General features: G+C 42.0%; 1 protein-coding gene and 1 long non-coding RNA gene across 4 annotated transcripts; both read right to left on the bottom strand.

The window, feature by feature from the left end:
- Positions 1-29: 29 nt before the first annotated feature.
- Positions 30-13,083, bottom strand: tcea2 (transcription elongation factor A (SII), 2). 3 transcript variants are annotated; one of them, XM_085145739.1, is made up of 10 exons: positions 12,310-13,083; positions 9,810-9,872; positions 9,478-9,583; positions 9,246-9,327; positions 8,983-9,134; positions 8,774-8,828; positions 8,403-8,559; positions 4,324-4,470; positions 4,188-4,259; positions 30-4,024 (listed from the first exon to the last, which is right to left on the bottom strand). In XM_085145739.1, the coding sequence occupies exons 1-10, from the start codon at positions 12,376-12,378 to the stop codon at positions 3,977-3,979; spliced, it is 951 nt and encodes a 316-aa protein (XP_085001865.1). In that variant the 5' UTR covers positions 12,379-13,083; the 3' UTR covers positions 30-3,976. The 3 variants fall into 3 exon arrangements, with proteins under 3 accessions (XP_085001865.1, XP_085001866.1, XP_085001867.1); XM_085145740.1 differs by having other exon boundaries at positions 8,983-9,131; positions 12,310-13,081; XM_085145741.1 differs by having other exon boundaries at positions 30-3,390; positions 12,310-12,906.
- On the bottom strand, positions 5,195-8,396 carry LOC146493948 (uncharacterized). Its single transcript, XR_014871516.1, has 2 exons — positions 5,853-8,396; positions 5,195-5,730 (listed from the first exon to the last, which is right to left on the bottom strand). It is a non-coding gene; the product is annotated as an uncharacterized LOC146493948 (long non-coding RNA).
- Positions 13,084-20,588: the final 7,505 nt, after the last annotated feature.

The following is a 20,588-nucleotide window of genomic DNA, read 5'->3' as shown; positions in this document are numbered from 1 at the left end:
GCCAGCTCGCTGGTTTCCCGTGGTCTGATGGTTTCTTTCTAACCTTCGGCCTCGATGAAGAGGAGAACCTAACGGTGTTTGCAGGGTTGGTGAAGTCGGTCCAGCTGATGTGATGATGAACCGGAGGGCTCTATGCTCGCCACAGATCACCAACACGTTTATCTGACTTTGTGTAAAGTCACAGACTTCGCTTTGATCTGTGACAAATCGTCCATCAGGCTGTGTGACAGGAAGCTTTGATGTTTCCATGGATACAGTCTAAAGTCTCACAGCTTAAAAACAAACAGCACTGAGCGCGTTCAGACACAAAATAAATCTTCAGGTGAACCAGTTTCTGCTGCTGTCAGATTAATTTATTTATCTAAAAAGGGACAGTGCAGTTTAACATAGTCCATGAAACTGATGTAACGCACATAAGTTTATTGCTAATTTTCAACAAGTGTCCCTTGTTGGGCTTACAATCAAAATAGATACATTTTACAACAAAACATACAATTACACCATAAATACAACTACAATTAATAGACAATAAATTAAAAAATAAAAATTTTACTGTTAGATTTTGTCTTTTCCAGAGGTGTTTATTTTTATTTATCCTCATCTGATAAATCATCTGAGCAGGGGGTGCTCACAGGGATCATTTGATAAGGAACAAGACTGACGTGTCAAATACCTTTTTTATGTGAGCCTGAAGCAAAGAGCCCGGCTTAACAGAGAAGGCTGGTAATCACGATACCTGTTATCTCTGACTGGAGTTTCAGATTTTAGTCCAGGAAGTCAGGATATATAGAACTTTAGTTCACGGTTAGCTACAGAGCTAATATAAAATCATCAGCACAGGAAGCAGGAGGGTAAAGGTTAAACTGTTCCCAGTAAAGATCACGCTGGGTGAAGGATGGAAGAAGCTTAAAATGACGCAAACGTGTCCGTCCACAGCTCGAGGTCAGTCACTAATCTGCTGCTGCCTGGTTTGAACGACTGTGACAAAATCCTGATCCTCAGTGTCGCGTCCAGAACGAGGGGAATTCTTTGGAGTCCAGGACACAACTTCTCTGCTGCTGGGTTAAGGTCAGACACTTTCTAATAAACAGTTCTGAGAGGACGACGAGAGTACAACAAGTTTCCATGAACACAGAAAATAATGAACCAGCTCCCTGAAATCTATCATCTCAGACGGTTTCCACTGAGCACCAATTATGTTCTCTTGACAAAAATAGACTTGTGAAAAGATTCATTTGTACATATTTTTTAATTTGCAAGTTTTTAAAATGTAAACTGTTAGTTTTTTTTATCACATGGAACATTCAATCTGTTTTCTCTGTCTCTCTTCATGCTCATGTATGGGAAGAGCTCAGCGGTGTTGCCACAACAAACACAACAGGATCCTTCTCAGCTCTGCTTCCCCACCACTCTTCATCCTACCCGTCAACACACTTCCAAACACCAGCAGCATTTAGAAAAACAGCACGAGGCCTCTGCTCTTTGTTTAAGTAGTCTGTCTTTTGCTGGAAGCTTCGTGGAACAGTGTTAACGTCCACATTTATTCAGACGAATACTGTTTAACTTCTCGAAAGTAAGAGCGTGTTGGTGTGTCCAGGCCAGGTTAGATATGCATCTGACTGCCACCATCACAGATCTGTTTAATCTGCCTATCAGCCAACCAGCCTCGTCCGTTTAGACTTGTCCTTGACATTTTGGGGCATAAAGCTCCTTTCGGTTATAGCCTGAAAAATATTTGTCGAGTCTTGGTGGAAAAACCTTTCCCGAGTCTGTGTGAACATTTGTGTTGAATTTGAGGCGTTGAACACCTTCAGGGGTGATATAACCAGGATTAGCAATCATCAGGGTTCACTGGTACTGTAACCAGTCAAGTAGAGGAAGAAGGTTTGTTGTCACTCGTTGGCTGTTTTGCACAAACTAACAATGGGAATTATAATCCATTAAATAGAGGATTAGAGTAACTCTGCAAATAGTCTGAGGGTAAATTAATCTCATTTTCACTGACCGACAGTGAAGATGAACTGTGAAGGAGTGGAGAGACAATGCTGGTACCTCAACGCTGCACGAGGTCATCGTTCGTTCGTCTCGATGAGCTAAAAGTCACATTCAGCTAAACAACCATCAAGATTTTTTTTCTACAGATGGCATGTAAACCAGCCGAATTCTTCTCAGTTCGTATTAATCAACATTTTTCAGATTGGAAGCCAGTCCAACCTACATAATGACTGAAAACACAACACATCATTTATTAGAATCAAACTCAAGTGCCGATGACATCGTACCACCACTGACTCAGTCTGACAAGTCTTTGGGGAAATTACAGTGAGAGAAATCATTATGTGGTGAAAGTTTTCCCACAAAGAAAGAAATGGTTTCTGGTTCATTTTAAAGGAGACAAAATATTCTGCATTAACTTGAAGCTTCAACTCTCACCACAGACTTTTCATCGACCTGAGGACAGGAGACTGTGAGGACGGTGCATGATACCTCATTCTGGATCTTCGTCTTTAGCCGGTCCTTTGTTCTCTTAGTGCTATGTTTAAGGTCTTCCAGGCCCTGTGCTCTGAAGACACAGGGGCTGTACACTCAGAAAAACGACTTCAAGCAAGTTTCCACTTCCATGCCCGACGGTGGGGATGCTGTTCTTTGGGTCGGCGGGTAGAGCTCAGTTCCATTTTGGTTTCATCTGACCACAGCACTTGCTCACCCGGCTTTCCTGAATCATTTAGATGTTCACCGTCAGATGGGCCTGCTTGAACATTTCAGTCCAATCTCTGAATAATCGAACTCAGTGCCTCACCAAGTTCATGGTGGTCGTCTTTTACTTCATTCCAGCCTTGGGCAGGTCTACGGTGGGAACCGGAATTCTAGCTGGGTTGTAAAGGCTCAACTTATTTCAACCAATAACATAACATCAGTTTTGTCTAATCTCTAGATTTTTGGTTGATATTCTGCGTCTCTCCGTTCAAATGAAATTCTAAAGGAAAGACTGCTGATTTCTTTGTGAGTAAACTTTAAGGTTCACCAGGGATGGTTTCCCTTTTTATTGATGATGGTGATTTCTGAAGCCAAAACAATAAAAACAGCGATTCGATGGTCTTCATCCAAGAGCAGCTTTAATATGTTCAGCACATCATGGCAAAGAAAGACACACTATGAGCTGTGATTTGAATCTGGCTCAAGCGTCTTCAGAAAGGAAGTCTCAGTCATCAATACATAACCAATTCAACCAATGGACAACATCAGCTGGCTTTTATCTCTCCAAATACATTGCAGCATTTAGTTTGATATATAAAAAGAAATTACACCAAAAAAAAAAAAAAATGAACTTCAATAACTTCAATTTGCTTCTTGACAGAAGAATAAACGGCCGAGTTTTCTTCAACAGAACTGAAAGACAAATACAAAGAGACACCCCAATCAGACCCAGTGCAGAGAAACCTGAAACAGTCAGAAACAGATCAGACTGTCACCGGGCCCTAAACAGACACTATGAATCTCAGTACCTCAGAAATCAGAGGCAGAAGCTCAGTGGAAAAAGATCAAAGTGCACACCTGCAGCGGAAAAACACACCACAGACCTAACAAACAACTGGCAACTCAAATCTTTTCGCTTTGAGCGGCTTGAGGCAGCTGTTGTTGTGATTTGGCATTTTATAAATGAAAATGAATTGAACTGAAGCTTTGCTCTTCTCATAAATCGCCTGCTTCTCCATTTAGTTGCTTCACTTTGACCTGAGTCAGCAGCTAAATCAGCTAAGTCGGGGTGAGAGGGTATGGTAAGATCAGAAGGTCAGATAAAGAAGGTTAGCATGCAGATAGAGCTGAGAGGAAGAGGGGGAAGCTGTAATTCAGCCTCTGCTGCCACCATCTGGAGGCAGAAGCTGCAAACCTGAGCTCAAACATTCAAAGCAACAGACAGTGCACAAGACAAGTGAACAAAAGCTCCACAAAAGAGGAAGACCTCAGAGAGGATTCATGGATGTACTGAAGGAAGGAGGGTTGGTGTGACTGCTGTGGAGACCTCGGGTGATGAGAAAGAGGGTAGGTCGATTATTTATCAAATATTTGCAGAAGAGAAACTTTTATACGGCCCCTAAATATTTCCAAGACAGCGCCGTCTGTAACACTGATCAGTGTCAACGCCAGTCCACGTGTCTTGTGTATTTCAGAGTCAGGGGCCTTACCTTCCATCGGTTGCCGCAGTCGTTACACAAAACAAAAGTGGTCATGGGCTCATCAGCGCTGCGGGTCTGCACCTGAATACGAGAACGAGGTGGTGAAAACTGGACAGCGACCATCAGCCTGAAGATGTGCTCATACCTGTGTGTACGTGCAGCTCTTTCCATGACACTTGCTGCAGATAAACATGTCCGTCTCAGTTCCTCCAACCTTGGAAAGCTGATGCTCTCTGATCGACTCTTTTGTCAGAGCCTCTCTCATCTGCTTCAGCTCTGCACTCGCCATTTCCTGCGCGCACACACACACACACACACACACACACACACACACACACACACACACACACACTTGAACTGCTTCCTTCGACCCACTGACTCCTTTTTGTAGTTATCCAGTTTACATTCGTACAAACCACCGCTGCACAAAGGGGGATTCTTACCGTTTCACTCTATAAGCTCAGTGGGCTCTTGACCTCATCTCACTAACGTGAAACTAAAACAAATTACTTCCCATTTAGACTTTCAGAATAAAACAATATTCGGCCTATAAATATTTTGCCAGAGACAACGTTTTTCTAATTTAGGCTCTGTAAATCACCACAATCAATTTAAAATGAAACAACTGAGATGCAGGTGAAGTGCAGACTTTCAGTTTAATTCAATGGCTTGAACAAAAAGATTGCATGAATGTGAGGAACTAAAGCATTTTAATGCAATCAAACACAAAACAGAAAAGTAATCGGACAAATTACATATAATAAAATGTTCATTTCTTATACTTGGTTGAAGACCCTCTGCTGGCACTGCCTGAAGTCTTGGACATCACCAGATGCTGCTTTTTAACGCTCTGCAGGCCTTTACTGCAGCAACTTTCACTTCCTGTTTGTGGCCTTTCTGTCTGATGTTTAGCCTCCAACCAGTGAAACGCTCAGTTGGGCTAAGATCAGCTGACTGACTCGGCCCTTGAAGAATCTCCTTTGCTTGAATAAACTCCTGGCTGTGTGTTTCAGGTCATCTGTGTTATGAAACACGCTGACTCTGACTGCATGTAGACAGTCTGTCTCTGAACACCTCAGGAGTTTGTTCTGCTGCTTCGGTCACATCATCATAAACTCATGTCTAGGGATGGGTACTGATAAGATTTTCACGATTCCATTTTTGATTCTGTTTAACGATTCGATTCTTTATCGATTCTTTTAAAAAGGAGAACACTAAGGTTGATTAGCTCAGAACTTTGTTTATATCTTCTCTTTGAACAAGATAGAAATTTAGGAGTAACACGGACTTACAAACCCAACAGTGAGATGTTAAGAGATCCACAGCCTACGGCTCTTCAATGGGGTGTCACAGGGTCCCCAGAAAGAAAATTGTAAATGTAAAATAATAAAATAAATATTCTCCTGTAGCAATAACAAAGTATAACATAAATTATTCTGCAGCAATTACACAAGAATATCCAGTAATGTCCCTGCCTACAATTAAACACATTCACTTACTGAAAATCATCTGCTGTGGCAAACGGCTGCAAGCCTTTGACCACAAACTGAGTCTCTGCTGTTGTTGGTGTTAGTTCAGCAGGCATTACACACACGCAGGTAGGAACAGAGGATCACCGGAGATAACTCCTTTCTTTACTTTTTCTTTTTTCTTCTTCCCAAATACAACAACAACAACTGCTCGCTGACATTCGTCTATCCTGGCCTGAAAGGAGACGCTACGGTAGACTGCAGCGAGAACTGCCAGCATCTGAGCCAGACTCTGTCTCATCATGGTCACCTAAACGCACAGTAATGGCAGGTTTGTAATAGAGATGGCACGATACCACTTTTTTATGTCCGATACCGATACCGATATCATAAATTTGGATATCTGCCGATACCGATATGAATCCGATATAGTGTGTTTTTTAATAAGTAAAACTGTTTTTTTAATATCTTGCTGCTTTTTGTATAAGTTCATACTCAAGTTAAAAAACAACAACACTAAAGCTATTCTGTTATACCTGCATGTAAAAAAAAAACACTGCACCCAAAATATTTCATAGATCAGCAACACTGATCAATCTAATAAAGTTAAACCTACCCCATCCTCCCTATTCTGGTATTTTACAGAGTACTTAGCAGAAATATTAAGCAACCTAACTAATAGGGTTGCAAACTCCCAGCAAAAGAAAATAGGGAACCACCCTCTTCCTCATGATGCTTAATCAATGTAATCAACTTTAATTTGATGCACGGTGAAAAAAATTCACAGAAATAAATTATTTTTCAAGAATAATTAAATAGATTCAACATCTTTCTTCAACAGAATTGCAGACTGCACAGATGGTACCTTCCCAAAGGAAAAAGTACTACTACTAAAAAGTACTAGGGTATATTAGACTTAACAGTTACTATATACAGTAATGGACTTCTATACATTTTACATCAGATTAAAACTTTGGGTGTAAGATTCAGATAATTATTAAATAATTAAAAGCTAGATATTTTAAATGAGAATAAGAAAGAAAAGTATGTCTTTGTGCCCCCTTTTGCCTGTTCATGCCCTATCGGCCCCCCTGGCTAAACTTTGCTAGATCCGCCCCTGCAGTTACCAGCCGTCAGCTGCATAGAAAAAGATCCTGGTGTAGAAAGTAATATTAAATAAATTCTAACAACAGCTTATCAAGCTTAATAGTGCTGCTGTTGTTCAGCCGCTGGTTTCCTCTTTCTGGTGAGAAGTGGGCCAAAAACAAAGAAGAGAGACGGACTCGCGACAGAAAAGCCGATCAGCTGATCATTAAGCAGTTTCACGATTGAAGTAGCAGCAGGAGAGAGAGAGAAGAGGCAGTTGCTCTATATATCGGTTGTTAAGCTTAACGCGGGAATGCTTTACAAACATTCAGAGATGAACTTACACACTTGCTTTACTTCTCTCTGAGATAACTTCCTCGGAGATGAAATGTTTGCTAGCAGGCTACAAATACACACAGCCGCTCTATCACGTGACCACACTGCTCCAGCTCGCCACGTCGCCAAGTTTTGTGAGGTGCTTTTTTGATATTTAATGGATCGGATTATATTTTGTATTTCTCTCTGATATCCGATCCAGTAATTTAGGTCAGTATCGGACCGATACCGATACGTAATATCGGATCGGTCCATCTCTAGTTTGTAATAAGGCAGATCGCGCTAACATAATCTGCACTGTTAGTTGATTATTTACCTGCCGCATTAACGGGAGAGGACGTGCAAACGTTACCGCTGCTGCTGGGTTGAGATTCACGAGTCCGGAATTAAAAACACGACATTCATTCAAGGTCATCGTGTGTTTTGTGAGCAAATTTGCATATTCGTAGTGTTTCCTCCCTTAAATGAAATATCTACTTTGCAAGTATTGCAAGTTGCCCTGTTGTCATCCGTTGTGTGACCAAACTTTTGAGCGTTTGAGCCGCCATGTTTCCTGCCAGGTAAATGACGCTCCGCAACGTGGTGACGTCATTCGGGGCGACTGGAATCGATAAGGGAATCGTTTGCAAAAATGGCAAACAATTCCAAGGAACTGAAACAGTGGGTTCTCAACAAGAACCGGGTTTCCATACCCATCTCTACTCGTGTCCCAGTGCCACTGGCAGCCATGCACGTCCAAACCATCACACTGCCTTTCTCCTGCATTTATCGAGACACTTCAGGTCTCGATAAATGCACGGTATTTCGGCGGGTATACTGGCTTCCGTGACGCTTATTTTGAGCGATGAAAAAATAATAAGATAATTTTATTTTTATATTTCAAAATCACAATAATCTTCCAATTTAGAACTACAAGTTAAAAAAGAACTAAACATAAATAAAATACACTTCAGCTAAATACTAATTTATTTTCCCAAACCACGCAGAGCCGCAGTGTAAGGACAAAAGAGCCGCAGGTTGCCAACCCCTGGCCCACACCGTCACACGGCCTTTCAAACGATTGTCCGATTACTTTTGGTCCCTTTAAGTAGAGGGTGGCACATGTTAAAGAGCTGAAACTCTTAAATCCTTCATCCAGTTTCAATGTGGATACCCTTGAATGAAAACTGAGAGTCGGCACATTATGTCCTTTAGACAACTAAAAAACAGGTTGTGTCAGTGTCCAAATATATATGGATGTAACTGTATAAGTAATAAAGGATTATACATTTACACTGCACTGTATCGTGAAACTCCGCCCCTGACCCCTATTTACAGAGGAAGACGCACTGACCTCAGCAGTCATACAGGCGATGCGATGTGGCGAGATGTTTCCACACAGTACGTTGCGGCGCAGTTCTGGGTTCTTCTGGTCTTTCAGGTTGGAGATTCGACTTCGTAGACGGGTTTTATATTTCATGTCTGTCGACTTAAACTCCTGGAAGATCTGTGCACACGGCGAGCCGTCAAGGACCAAGAGTGTGTGCGAAACGTGAACTGGAAAAACGTGCCGAACATTTATTGTAGTGCTGCTGGTGTTCATTAATACTGAAGCTTTCATGTAATCATGAATGAAGTCTGCTCTAGTAAAGCGAGATCCTTCCTGTGAGGATGCTCCTCTGTTCAGTGGTCAGGTTTCAGCAATCGCAACACGAAAGGATATGTTCTTCGATTTGAGCCGCCAGGTGCTCGCAGTCCACTCTGATGGCCTTATGGTCATCTAAAACACAAACACTGCTCGTAAACACAAACACCTGACATCAACTCTTTGTGTAAACAGGAGATTACTGAAACACAGATTTAGTGATACGATCAGATTAATCTGATCCAGGCAGGGCTCAGAGTCTGAAAAGATCCAGACTTCATCTTCTCACCGTCCGTCTGCAGCGCCACTACCAGCAGCTCTCGACACTTGCTTCTCACGCAGTCCATGGTTACGGGGGCAGGGGGGAAGGAGGTGACCTGAGATAGGGTGGTGGTAGTTGGGGAAGTGGGGGTGGACGGGGGCCCCTCAGAAGATTTACTGCTGAGGAGGAGAGAGGAAGCGAGTTCTTATTTGACTGAAACTTTCTCCTGATCGCAAACATGTAAACAAGCTGACGAGCGCTAACGCCGCCGCCGCCAGTGTGCAACAGACCCTTTTTCATTGCTGCCATAATCCTTGGAGGTGGATGAAGACCTGACCGGAGAGCTGTCCTTTTTCTTCTCCTCTGAACCATCTGTCAGATAAAAACCAACAAATGACTGCAGCCATAATTCTACTTCCTGTTTGTACACTCGGTTTCTAACACTTGATGATGCAACTTAAATCACGCTGACAACAGTCACCTGGAGGCACAAACGTCACGTTTCGGTTTTTCTTTACCCACCCAGCAGTTTCTTCCAGGACTTGATGAGAGTTTTGGCCAAAGTCTGAACGTCTTCGTCTGAACTTTGTTTCCTCACAGCGTTCACCGACATGCCCACTCTGGTAGACTACACACACGCACACACACACACACGAGTTTCTGCAGCGATGTAAATGAAAACATTCACAGCAATGATAAATGGATTTGGTCTAATGTATTCATAAACCTCATGGACTTTAATCTGCACACTGAAAGTCATGAACACTGAGTCCTGTGTTTCCTTCAGTTAAATCAGACACGCAGGTGAATTTCAGGCTTTTTCGTATCGCCATATTGTTTGTGGAGTTGCTCACCTGCAGCGTCTCCAGAGACATCTTGATGTTCTTCAGTTCTCTCAGCAGGTCCAGAGCACTGTCCTGTAAACAGAACCACCACTTTATTGTACCTATCATTTACTTGATCTAAATAAACGTGTTGTGAAAAACTGTAAGAAGGTTTCTGTCTGAATGTTAAAAACTATTAAAGTTTTTCAGTAAAGCTTCACATTTGAATCTTTGTGCAATACTATTTTTCTTTGGTCAGCACACCTTCACATTCAGGTGGAATAAAAACACAGCTAATATTTCTTTTATCTTTGATCACAAAGTTTCACCAAGAACTCGAGGAGCTGCATGACAAGACGACAAACAGAAGAAAGTTCAGTACAGTCAAAGAGCGCGAGTAAAGCAAAAGAGAGTAACAGCAGAAAGCAGGACAAGACTGCTCAAAGAAGTCCTGCCATTAATTAATGCTTCGATCTTAAATCTGATCAACCTATCTCTAATAATCGGCTATGTACCACAGGCCTTCAAGCTGGCTGTAGTTAAACCTTTACTCAAAAAGCATCTCTAGACCCAGCAGTCTTAGCTAATTATAGGCCAATCTCCAGCCTTCCTTTCATATCAAACATCCTTGAAAGAGTAGTTGTCAAACAGCTAACAGATCATCTGCAGAGGAATGGTTTATTTGAAGAGTTTCAGTCAGGTTTCAGAGCTCATCACAGCACAGATACAGCTTTAGTGAAGGTTACAAATGATCTTCTTATGGCCTCTGACAGTGGACTCATCTCTGTGCTTGTCCTGCTAGACCTCAGTGCAGCGTTCGATACTGTCGACCATAATATTGGTGGTTCACCAGCGATTAACCTGAAGCCAAATTGAGTTTACTCAAAGCAACCAACAGAAACGGTACAATAACTCTTTAAAACTCAGAAACTAAAGTAGAAACAAGCTGGTTCACTCTGAGCAGAGCACCGAGGCTCGCCACCCTAACCCTAAACATCAGCTGTTTGGATTAACAGGGTGGGGCTGTGGTCCTGGACTGGAACTGGCTCTGAAACCTGAAGAATGACAGAACTATGCAGATCTTTAAACCACCTGGTGGACTGATGCTGATGTTACAGTCTGTTTGTTTCACCTCACAGATATTATCTGTGCAGATCACTCACTCCAGGATTACATCTGAAGGTTCAAAGGGCTTCACAGGCAGAAAAACATTAGAGCAAAGTCAGTGACAAACCATCAGAAATACATCTGCTATCATATAACCCTATCCAGCAAGTCCCGCCTCTCCCTAACATGTCTCCCAATCAGCTGGCTCACTGTTGTGGCGGTCCTCAATATCAGTAAATAACTGCTCGATATGATCAGATTCCTCTCCTTCATGACCCAGTACTGCACCTATGGCAGGTTTTGGTTGAGTGATCCTGCACAGGACCAGGACCACCATCACAGCCTCACCAATCCTCATCCAACATGATGGTGCCACCTTCAGTCAGACAACTCACGCTGTAGCAGGGGCAGCAGTCTCACTCAGTCTGACGACAACCTTTCCAACGCCAAAACACAACAAGGGTTAAAAAATAGTCAAAATTCTCCCAGCTCAAAAAATGAACAGCGATGCCAACAGGAGGGCTCATCAAGTCAGGTCAGCTGACAAGCATGTGCTTCCTGGTGCCTGGTTGCAGAGTCAGGCTAATTTACACTTATCAGCACAGGACAACTTAGGACGAGGGTGAAACTGTTCTCTCATGGGGGGGAGACAAACCATCATGACAGGAAGAAGGTACTGAAAACAAAGGTCTGAGATGATCCATCAAGGTCAGTCATTAGTTTGCTGCAGCCTGGTTTTAAATAAATTCCTGATTCCACTCTGAAGCATTCAGATATTTTGGAGCCGAGCTGTAATTACTCCGTGAGGTTTAAACCCTCAGTTTAAAGATGCTGCACACGAACAGAGATGATATAAAACTGAAGAAGTGCTACAAACCACCACTGAAAAGCTTCAGGGTGTCCGGGTCTCGACCAATATCTCAGCAGGAGGACAGAGGAAGGCTTCAGAGCTGCTCCTCACTGACATTCAAGCTTCAAACTGAAACGTCTAAAGGATTTTATCCAGCCCGACTGACATCAGTCTGTCAGCGAATAAATCGGGTTACTACAGTTTCTCATAACGGTTCATTGGGTGATGATGGAAATGTAGAGAAGATGTAAAACAGGAAGTGGTTGTGGGGCACGTTGCTGATGAGTAAACCTCCTCACAAACACAGAGCATGTGCTCTGCTCTGACAGCTTCAAGCCTACAGCCTCAGAGGTCTGTCTGCATCATGCTGACCTGCACACGTTGGTCACATTTGGACTTCAGGAAACTACAGTTTGAATATTTTGCGCCATGTAATGACATCACTGATCACCTGACTGCAGGTGATTAGCTCGGAGCTGATTCCAGGTGTGTCAGTTTGAAATCTGAACTGTGTCATGATTTCAAAGTGTTACCTTCCTCGCTCATCGTCACCTGTCGGCTGCTTTCACTCACCGTGCTCTTCTTCTGCACCATTTTATCCAACTTTCTGGCGATGCGCTCCACTTCCTGATCCTTCACCATGTCTGCGGCTGCATCTGCGTCACTGCGCTGCGGAGGAAAGCTCCATGGATGGAGCGCAAACTCTTCTCCGTCCTCTTCTCTCCTCTCACGGCCGGTCGTTGTGTGCGAGGCATTGTGGGAGATGGAGTCTTCTTGTCTCTCCAGGTTTAAGTTCTTCTTCTTTTTCTTACTTTTATTGGCGGTTGGCAAAGAACAAAACGGCGCATTACCGCCTCCATCTGGTGTGGAGTGTGAACTGGACCGTCGCTCAAAAAACCCAAACAAACAAATCCTCCCGAACAATTTACCCTCTTTTACAAACTGGAATAAGGCCTGATAACTTTCACTTCATGGGTCCTTTTGCAGTAAATCAATAAGATCCAGTTTCATTTACATATCACTGAGGTTTCCTTCATTTCTTGCTACCACACTCGTTATGTCTGACAGAGGCTAATAAGGTCCACTACCCCATGCTTTGTGGCTTCATTTGCAGCTCTGTCTGCCACTTGCTCTGACTCCACAGTGAGCGGAAATCCATAAAAACACACCTGTAAGTCCCGTCATGTGTATTCTGTGAAGTGTTGCTGAACCTCTGCTAGGACATCTGCTTTCTGAGCGGCTACTCTGCAAACTGACCAATGACGAGCCAGAGTCTGAACAAATTACTGCTTTAAACACCTCATGTCTTCTACCCAGTGAACAGCTAACAGTATTGCGAGCACTTCTGTATACTGACAGACCGTCACTGATCCTTTCCCTATTTTGACTTTGGAACAACCAACGCTGCACCGGTTTGACCGGCTGTGTTCTTTGATGCATTTGTATATATTTGTACATAATACTGGTCGATATAAGCCTGTCCTGTATGTGCGTTTAAATTAACTACCCTGTCCCTGTTCTTCTTTTCCAATAATGGATACTTCCTGTGGCATCAGGTAGTATCCATGGAGGCATTGCTGATAACGGCACTCTTTGACTGATGTTGAACTGATGCTCTCCTAGTCACAGTCCATCCGAAGCTCTTTCCTGCAAGGTTTAAGTACCTCTTCTGTTGGGTGATCCTGTCCATGGCCGTCCAGAAGTGTTAACTGCTCTCTTCTCATTCCTAGTGGCATCTCACCCATCTCCATCTGTAAAGCTGCTGTTGGGCTTGTTTTAAACGCACCTGTGCAGCGTCTCAGTGCCTGATACTGAACACAAACTTTGGTTTGTGTCTGCCACTGAATTATATGCTACACACAATCTAACACTGATTTGACTAACCCAGTGTATATGGCCCTCAAACACTTCCTATCTGCTCCCCAGCCCATCCCAAGTAAACAGCTCATTATAATTATTATCCATTATTCCCTGAATGTGTACAACCCATGTTACCCTTTCATCCAACCACAATCCAAGAAACTTAAATTTACTCACTCTTTCTAACTCCTGACCGTATAACTTAAGCTTGACTTCCTCTCCAACTCCTTTCCTCGTAAAATCATTGCCTTGGTCTTATAAACCGAAAATTTAAAACCCTGTTTATACGACCACTCTTCAACTTTTCCAGTTGCCCCCTGTAGTTTCTTTACAATAAACATTTTTATTGTAAAGAATAAAAATGTTTTCCCTCTCTTCCCCATCGCTCCATCAAAGTGAAACCCCCATCCCACCCTGCATGTCATTAAACACATGATTTATCATTAAAGGAAATAACAAAGGCCTCACTCTGCTCCCTTGATGTGTACTGTTCTCTACAGGAAACCTCTCTGAGTGAATCTTCCCAATTCTCACTTGTATTTGTCTTCCCCTTAATAAATCCTTTATCATCTGAACATCCACCCACTGATACCCGGTTTCCTGACTTTGAGGCCTTCTCTCCATGTCGAAGGCTTTTGTCAGCAAACACCTCAACTACACTCTCTTTGTTTATTTGTGCTTTCCTGACTTCATGTCAAACACAATATGGATCCTCTTCTGAAACCACTTTGATGTTTAGATATGTATCCCTTATTTTCTATATGGTACATGAATCTTTCACGTATCATTCGCTGCATTATTTTACAGGTATTAGATGGTAAGGCTCTTTGTATCATCCTTTCCTGGTTTACATATGGGCACAACCCCCAACTAAATCTTTCACAGACAGCGTTGATGAACGTGCAGACTTGATGACGTCATTGAAACGCTTTCTACGCTTCTTATTTGTTCCTGCAGGTTCTGTTTTTTCTCCAGAGCTCACACGTGACCTGAAACTCTCGCTGAGCACATTATTAGGAAAGCCTGTAGAAACCCACACTCCAAGAAATGAAGTACTGCTGTTGTTTACTGGATACATGTTTTTTACGGTGACTTTACGCCACATAATTCGTTTTTTACTCTCAAAATAAGATAAGCAGGCTTCTTGGTAATAAAGTAATACTGTGAGATGTTAAGGCTACAAAATCTTTGCTATTCAAATTACCGTCAGAAGGACTGGCCCTTGAACTGCACGGTCTCGCACATGCGCAGTACTATACAACTGGCGGGGTCTTTCTATCTCTTGAATTCGGGCAAAAGCAATAACTAGCTGACGTTAACAGGGGGCTTCTTTGATTTGGTTTGCTTGCCTGCGCGTCCCTTGATACACTGCTTTAGCTTAAGATCTGCCAACAATCATAATGTCAACACATGTTAGATGCTTCAGCTTTGTCTCACCCAACAGATGCAAAGGGTCAAGAAGGTCAAGAAGGGTCAAGAGAAGACTTCTTGACTTCTTAGATGTTACAGTATTTGCTCCACATCTATTGCTCTCTTACTTGAATGCTGTCTGTCTCTTTCAGCTAAAAGGGAAGATAAATATGGGCCATGCAGTGTTGAAAAACTGTCTCCCACAGAGTCCATGTGTTGGTTTAGCCTCAATACAGCATTTAAGCTGACTGTAATGACTGTAATGAATAATTGATTGCCTACAATGCAGGTGGTTCTGAGGGTCACATTTCTTTCCAAATACGTGTGTAAAATATATCCTGTAACAAAGGAGAGTGGACCAGTGATGCTTACCCGGCAGAGTAAACTGAGGATTTCCAGGGAAAAACCCCAAATCTAATCTAAAGACAAATATTTGGTTGATCTGTAATGATCATGTGCTGTCCATCTCAGCTGTGAGCAGAAAAAAATAGTTTAAAATAGGATGGGGAACAATGTGTTTAACATTTACTTTTTCTAATATTTTGTTTAACGTCTGTAACCAGGCGTTAGAGATGTTCCCTTGTTAATGCCAACTGTCTTCATGCTAGACTCTTCACATTACTGTAAATCAGCACAGAGTCACGTCAGTTGGCTCTACTTTGCATTTTCGGTAAGTTGTCGTGAAATATAAATATTTAAGTGTATTTTATAGGAAGGATTTTAATGAGATAACAATGAGAAAGTGACGCAAGTGTTACAGAAGACTATAGCTGTGTTTAAAGTGGCCGAATGAGTCTAAGTGTAAACAACTTAAACCTTCGGAGTTAGCTATAGTTAAGAGAGCAGGATTTATTTTCTGCACATGGGGTATACTTAGGTACATATGCAGTTTTTGTAACTGTGTACTTTTTTTCTCAGTACACAGCATGCATTAACTACCGATACATGTTGTGTGCATGTTTTTCTTTTCTGTTAGATGCCTTGTTGGACAATGTTCTAAATCAGAGTTTAATAAAGTCAGGTTTAGATAGAGCTTTATTAATCCCTCGGGTAGGTTCCTCCGGGAAATTCAGTTTGCAGTAGCAGAGCACCAACAAAAATTTGCATAGTAGTAAAAATATAGAATAAAAATTAAAGGGGGAAAACGGGAATATAAGCTTAAATACAGCATATATAAATAAACTACGTAGCAACCAGAATGTGTATTGCACAGTGATTGGTTCTTATTTAGTTTTGTTTTTTCAGTTGTCCCCGCCCCCTTTGCCCTCCTTTACCCTCCTTTGCCCTCCTGTTTCCCCTCCCCTCCAGCGAGGAGTTAAACAGTGCGACGGCGTGCGGGACAAAGGAGTTTAAGTCTGTTGGCCCAACAGACTTAAACTTGTATGTTGACTTGTCGCTTTACTAAAGCAACTTGACTTTATTTGACCTGAAAACTTAAACGGCGCAGCTACGCTGTACAATGAACATAAGCTTCTAATATTAATACTCATCATTTGTATTTAGTGAGCTAAACTTAATCATTAATCAAGTTAACTGAACCTGTTGTCAGTTGCCAAGAAGATGATTTTAGCTAATGTAATTTAACTATATTCTCTTTAGTATTTACTAACACAGCTTAGTTACATTTACTTAAAATATATGATTACAATTAAATGTAATTACTCTTCCCATGTAAACAGCGAGTTTTGTATATAGTTTTGTAATAGTAAACAAAGCTGGGGCATAGAAGCAGAACCGAGTTGTATGTGTGGAGGGACAGTAACTGTGTGTGTATATGTAAGCATTTAAACACTGCAGAGAGAACAAGTAACAGCAACAGTATCGTAGAAATTCATTTCACCGAAACAATAACGTGGCGCACAGTGTGACGTCAAAAAAGGCGCACACCTTTGATGCTGCGTTTTCTGCGTTTTCTCCGTTTTTCTCGTCCACACGTAAATGCAAAAACTGAGTTTTCAGGAATATCCACCCTGGCCGGAGTTTTTAAAAAACCCCTAATATTGGTATGATCCAAGCTCAGACACTAAGCGACTGAGCGAGGGGGCGGGGCAGCTGCTGCCTGTTGGAGAAACGCAGCCAGGCAGACAGAGGAGAGCTGAAGTTTGAGCAAGTACCAAAACAAATCATTCGTACTGTACAAATAATGTAAACATGACGGTGAATCACGAAAGATATCAGACTGATCACTTGACCCATATTACGTTACTCGCTCTTCAAGTGAATCAACAAACGGTGAAATGAAAAGCCGAACAACAACAAAGCTGTTTCTTTAGAGTCTCAGCTCACATGTGTGTTTATTTCATATTTTCAGTTGTTTCCCTCCACGGCTCAATAAATCAGTCATGCACTGATATACAAGAATGGACATGAGGAGCTTCTTTCAAAGAAAAAACTCTGGTGTTATTTTATTTATTATGCTTTGTATGTTGTTCAGTATATTTCTATGCAAAACAAGAGGAATTTCAACACACAGCAGTATATTCACAGTTTAAACCAGATATTTACACTTTAGGGAGAAAACACAAAAACATTATTTTACTGTTAAACATCAATTTAGAGTAAACTTGTTTTGTTTTGGATAAATAAATATTGAAATATCTTTTGAATTAGTTAAATGTCAGAATAAAGAGAGACAGAGCTTCTATTTTTATCACTTTCATCAAATTTAGGAGCACATGTACACTAAGTTTATTGTTAATTAATAAGAAAACTTCAGACGATTCTGAGCTGAAGAAGCTTCTGATTGGTTCGTAGAGTCCATGTGAGTAAACTGGTGGCACAGCTGTGGATGCATATAAGGCAAAACACAGAGCCTGTTTCTGTGACATGGGAACATCAGGAGATGTCAACAAAACACCAGGAACAGAGCTGTGGAGCTCCATAAGTGTGGCTCTGTTTGAATACAAATTGGTGCCATTTACAGTTAAGAAATACAGACAGTTTCTCTCTTTACTCTTAAAGTTAACAAATGTGTTTTTATATTTATCTAAAAAATAAACATTTAGTCTGATTTGATGTTACAATTAAAAATGTGTTTTTATCTGAAGAGTTTGTAAATATCTGGTTTCAACTGAATATTTGATAATGTTGATGTTTGGCTTGACTGTCAGCACAAAGAGCCTATTAATCTTTCAGCCACAATCACACATGCATACTATCCTTTAGGGCCAAGCCCCGGGTGTATCGAATGTCTGCCTCCGCCTCTGCTGCATCAGTTTACACATGCAGGTGTATTTAAAGGTGTTCGCATTATTTTGGCCACTCATTAATATACACCAGGACGTTAAAGTTTATTTTTATATCCCTGCCAGCACAGCTGTCCCTAATAAACTAACTAAACTGACAGTTTAACTGAAGTGTTTTCAGGTTTTTTATTTAATGTTCATTTTTATAGTAATGATGTGTTCTGCACTTCTACAGGTGACCTCACCTTCAGCTTTGACCAGCTCAAAGACAAACATAGAGGACTGACTGATTGTTTTTTGTTTCGTTTCAATTGTGGGTGTGAAGAGGTTTCTCCGGGGGGCGCTGTCTTCCTAAACATAAAGCCTGTGTGCAGACGCTCCATCCCCTTCAGAGGTGCAGCGCTATGTTAGTCAGCTGAAACAACATGTTGTGACTCCTTCAGTCTCAGCTGACTGCAGGTTCCAACCTTATAAACAGCACATTTGCACGATGACTGTCACCAGTGCACTGAAGGAACAGGGAGCTGTGAGCTCACTTTATGATCATTAATATGCAAATTGTCTTGGCTATTGATCAGCAACCACTGATCATTGATTGATGGTCATGAGTACCATTCACAGAGAATTGGGGAATTGCTGCAATCACAGCATTGTAAGATGGTGACAGTTGTACCCTTAGACCCCTCCTCGAATCAGAGATGGTCGACTCCACGCTTAAACCAGCGTTCCTCCCTGTCCAAGATGTCTACATCCTCATGAGAATAAATAAGTGTGTGTACAGGAAAAGCTGAAGAAGAGAATCTTGTCCTGATTCTTCATCACTCCTCCCTGTTGTCTCCAGAGTTTCTCTCTTTGATGCTTCTTTCTTTAATCGCTCTTCTTCTTTATTTGTTCTCTTGACTTTTCTCTTTTCTTTTCTTTCTTCGCTGGTTTTTCACCTTTGTTCTTGTCTTCTTCTTCTTCACTGATGTCTCTGAGGTTTTTCTCCAGTGAGTCGTATTCATCTGTTTGGTATTTACCTAGAGAGAGAGAGAGATCAAATGTCAGGCATACACATATTTTACGTATGTAAATATTTCGTTTTGTAGGGTTAGTTCTTAGTTGCACTGCAGTATGTCCTCCAGGATTGTCACTACTTGTCATTGGTGCACTGTTGGTGCAGCAGCAGCACCAACAGCCAACATGTTGTTAATTTGACACATTTCCTGTTTTGCTTTTAGTTTCTTTTTCCTTTTGGTGTCTCAGCTTTTCAGCTGCACCGTTTTGCCACTTCTTCCACTCCAAACTCTGCACAGTGAAGGTCGGAGAGGGCCCAGTTACATTAGGAAATTTAATTTGGCAATCAATACGTTCTCATCTCAACGCGTCACGTACCGACGCCATGTGACAAATCGTCAGTATGTTATGCGTTCGGAGGAACGAGAGCCATTTGGAATGAATCTATACATGTAAATGTGTTTTAGGTTCTGATCGTGAATCACTTTGGAAAACACTCTCTGACATGTTAGGGCTGGAGCGTGTTCTATTGGATTCAATTGACAATCTGGAGCGTCTCATAAGGACGGGTACCTTTCACATTACTATGAGACGCCTCGGGACGTGACAAATCGTCGCTATGTTACGCGTTGGGAATGAGAATGCTCTGTTGGCAATACGCTGTCATGAAAATGAACCAACTGGCTGTTCTCGGTGCGTGTGGGGCCGGTGCACAGCGGCCCTTTAATTGACCCATCAGCCTAAAAGTATGTCGGCTCGTTGGTCAAAATGACTGGTGTGCCAGATTACCAGCCCAGCCCTGTGTGTTACTCACATGTGATATCCTGAAAAAATCTCTTCTCTTTACTGATGCAGACCTGTTTCCCACCAGCAAGGATGAAGGAGCCAGCTCCACACAATACTTGGCAAGCTTTCTGAAGGAAATGAGAATGGCTCCATCCATCCAGCTGAGAGGACACTTCCTGTCTCAGGTCATTACCAGCAGTGACTCCATAGATTGATTTTAAGTAGAAATGTTACTTCCTGGTGCCGAAGGTCAAATGAAGGAAAGTGTTCACTTCCTGTTTCAGATGACACTTCATAGATCAGGTTGGAGCAGAGAAACACTTCCTGGCGTCAGAGGTCATTTCGTATACGTCCATACATCAGGAGAAGAGGACACTTTCTGAATTCAGGTTTTCACTTAGACTGGCATATATATTGAGCTCGTCTACCCATAGCTAACACTACAAGTCACACTTCATTCCATCTTTCCAGATTTTGAACATGAGAATGTGGACTAACGGAGGGGAGGATTGGACCACCAACTTTCTGATCAGCAGATAATCTGTCTGCCTCCCGAGTCCTGGCTGTGGAGGGTTAATAGGAAGAACCAACAAGTCCTGACATGTCTTCCTTTAA

Source organism: Neolamprologus multifasciatus, chromosome 20 (genome assembly GCF_963576455.1).
Source record: "Neolamprologus multifasciatus chromosome 20, fNeoMul1.2, whole genome shotgun sequence".
Lineage (NCBI taxonomy): Eukaryota > Metazoa > Chordata > Actinopteri > Cichliformes > Cichlidae > Neolamprologus > Neolamprologus multifasciatus.
This window is presented reverse-complemented; position numbering and strand designations above follow the sequence as displayed.